Consider the following 1,974-nt stretch of genomic DNA (forward strand, 5'->3'; position numbering starts at 1 on the left):
GACAAGTAAGTAAATAATCATTCTACTTCTTTGTATGTAGTTCTAATGAAAAGAAATTATTTTATAGATAATATCTCCATTTCCCGCATGCTACTTCTTCTATTATATTGAATAATTGGTAAGCAAAAAATAGTCTGATACTCTTTATTTCATTCTAATAAAAGATTATATTTTATAGACAATGTCATTGTATTTTGTGTTTGTCAACTCTTCTGTTTTCTGAACTGTCTGGTAAGCAAACCATAGTCTTATTTACTTTGCATCGTATTAACAAAAGTTATTATTTTTATAGACAATATTACTATAATTGAGACATTTAACTAAAACGTTGATATATCTATCTTTATGTTAAAGGCATCCATCTGTTCTCGTGTTTAACTTTATTGTAAGTACATTTATATTTTTAAATAATCTGTCGCTCTCAAATAAATATATCTAGAACATTCTTTCTAATCCACCCTATAATTATTTTTTATAAAAGTAAACAAACAGGCCAAGAAGGCGTGCCGCAGCAAGCAATGGAATACAGTAGGGGTCAATTGCACCAGGGGTGGACCAATGAATGTTTGAAAGGAATAACATAGTATTCACTAAAATAAATGATGGCATCGAGTGTGATGTTTCTACCCAATTGCAACAGAAGACGATTAGTGATGTAGACGAATAGAAACAGCTAGAAACAATAAGAAAATTTTTTCAAACCAATAAAAACCTTTAAAATGACCCATAAACCTCTAAATCTTGACTAAATCTTGACTAAATCTTGACCAAATCTCTTCTTTAACAACCCATATATAGTAATAAAAAGATGTTGAATGTTATGTGCTGTATTTAAAAAAAAAACCCAAAACCAATATAAAATGAAAAATCTGCGGTCTGATAAAAGTGCGTCTATATTTTCACAACCAAAATATATCAGATAAAAGTATATCACATTTTTTCTTTTTGCGTTCCTAAAATTCAGTATACTAATTGTATTCATTTAGCTCACGAATTTTAAAAATTGGCATCATAAATTCCGATCAAATTCGTGCTGAATTTTATTCATTCAGACAGTATTTGGTCAAGATTTAGTATACTGAATTAGCCCTCCTTTTGCAGTGGATATAGACATTCAACAGTAAATCATTCTGTTGAATATAAAACAAGTGAAGGTGTACATACCAACACAATTGAAGATAATATTAAAATATTTTGAAATATATTATTAATTATAATTTATTAGGTACTTGGAATGCTGTAAAGCAGCAAATGGCCTCAAGATCAAGAACCAAGAAAATAGTACAATGGAAATTAATGCAGTTTATTTGGAGGCACAAGCATGCTGGAAATATTTGGATAGGTCTATTACAAACTTTGGCCAGAGTTTCTGTTGTCAGACAAATAACAGATAATAATATCAGCTTAGAACAACAACTTTTGCTTGATCTTGGTCCAGACTATGAAACCTATTTCACAGAAAATAAATCATCTTTTTCTGAAAATAAAAATGATATCAGTAGTGATAGTAATAATACTAGGGATAGTACTAATGACAGTGATTTTATTTTGTAATTTTTTATTTGTTTTTTATTCTTTTATTTCTAATATCTTTATTAAAGCCAAATATTTATCTTGTTCACTGAGTATTTTCATATTTTTTATATTATTTGTAATAATAATTATAGAAAACATTAATTTAATTATTTAATTAATTAAATAGATATTTTATATACTAATAACATATTAGCTTCAAACTAATCACAATATGTATATATTTCTATTTCTGATAAATTTAACAGCTGACAATTGAAACTATTATATTTTTTTACTGATTTAATAAATAATTAAAAAATCAAAATTATTTATTCATAAATTTATATTTATTGCATCTGCAGAATTTGGATCATAAACTAATTGTCTTAGAAATTTATAACTTAAGTCAAATATTAATCTGAATTAATATTAACAAGTAGTTAATATAAAGAACAAATA

At 26.1% G+C, this 1,974-nt stretch overlaps 1 protein-coding gene across 1 annotated transcript; it reads left to right on the forward strand.

Annotated features, from left to right (window-relative positions):
* Nucleotides 1–860: 860 nt before the first annotated feature.
* On the forward strand, nucleotides 861–1,554 carry PHYBLDRAFT_74175 (hypothetical protein; the record flags this gene model as incomplete). The annotated part of the gene is made up of 2 exons (XM_018442996.1): nucleotides 861–885; nucleotides 1,226–1,554. 2 exons carry the CDS (start codon nucleotides 861–863, stop codon nucleotides 1,552–1,554), a joined length of 354 nt encoding a protein of 117 aa, XP_018293744.1.
* Nucleotides 1,555–1,974: the final 420 nt, after the last annotated feature.

The sequence above is a fragment of the Phycomyces blakesleeanus genome (genome assembly GCF_001638985.1).
Source record: "Phycomyces blakesleeanus NRRL 1555(-) unplaced genomic scaffold PHYBLscaffold_7, whole genome shotgun sequence".
Taxonomy (NCBI): Eukaryota; Fungi; Mucoromycota; class Mucoromycetes; order Mucorales; family Phycomycetaceae; genus Phycomyces; species Phycomyces blakesleeanus.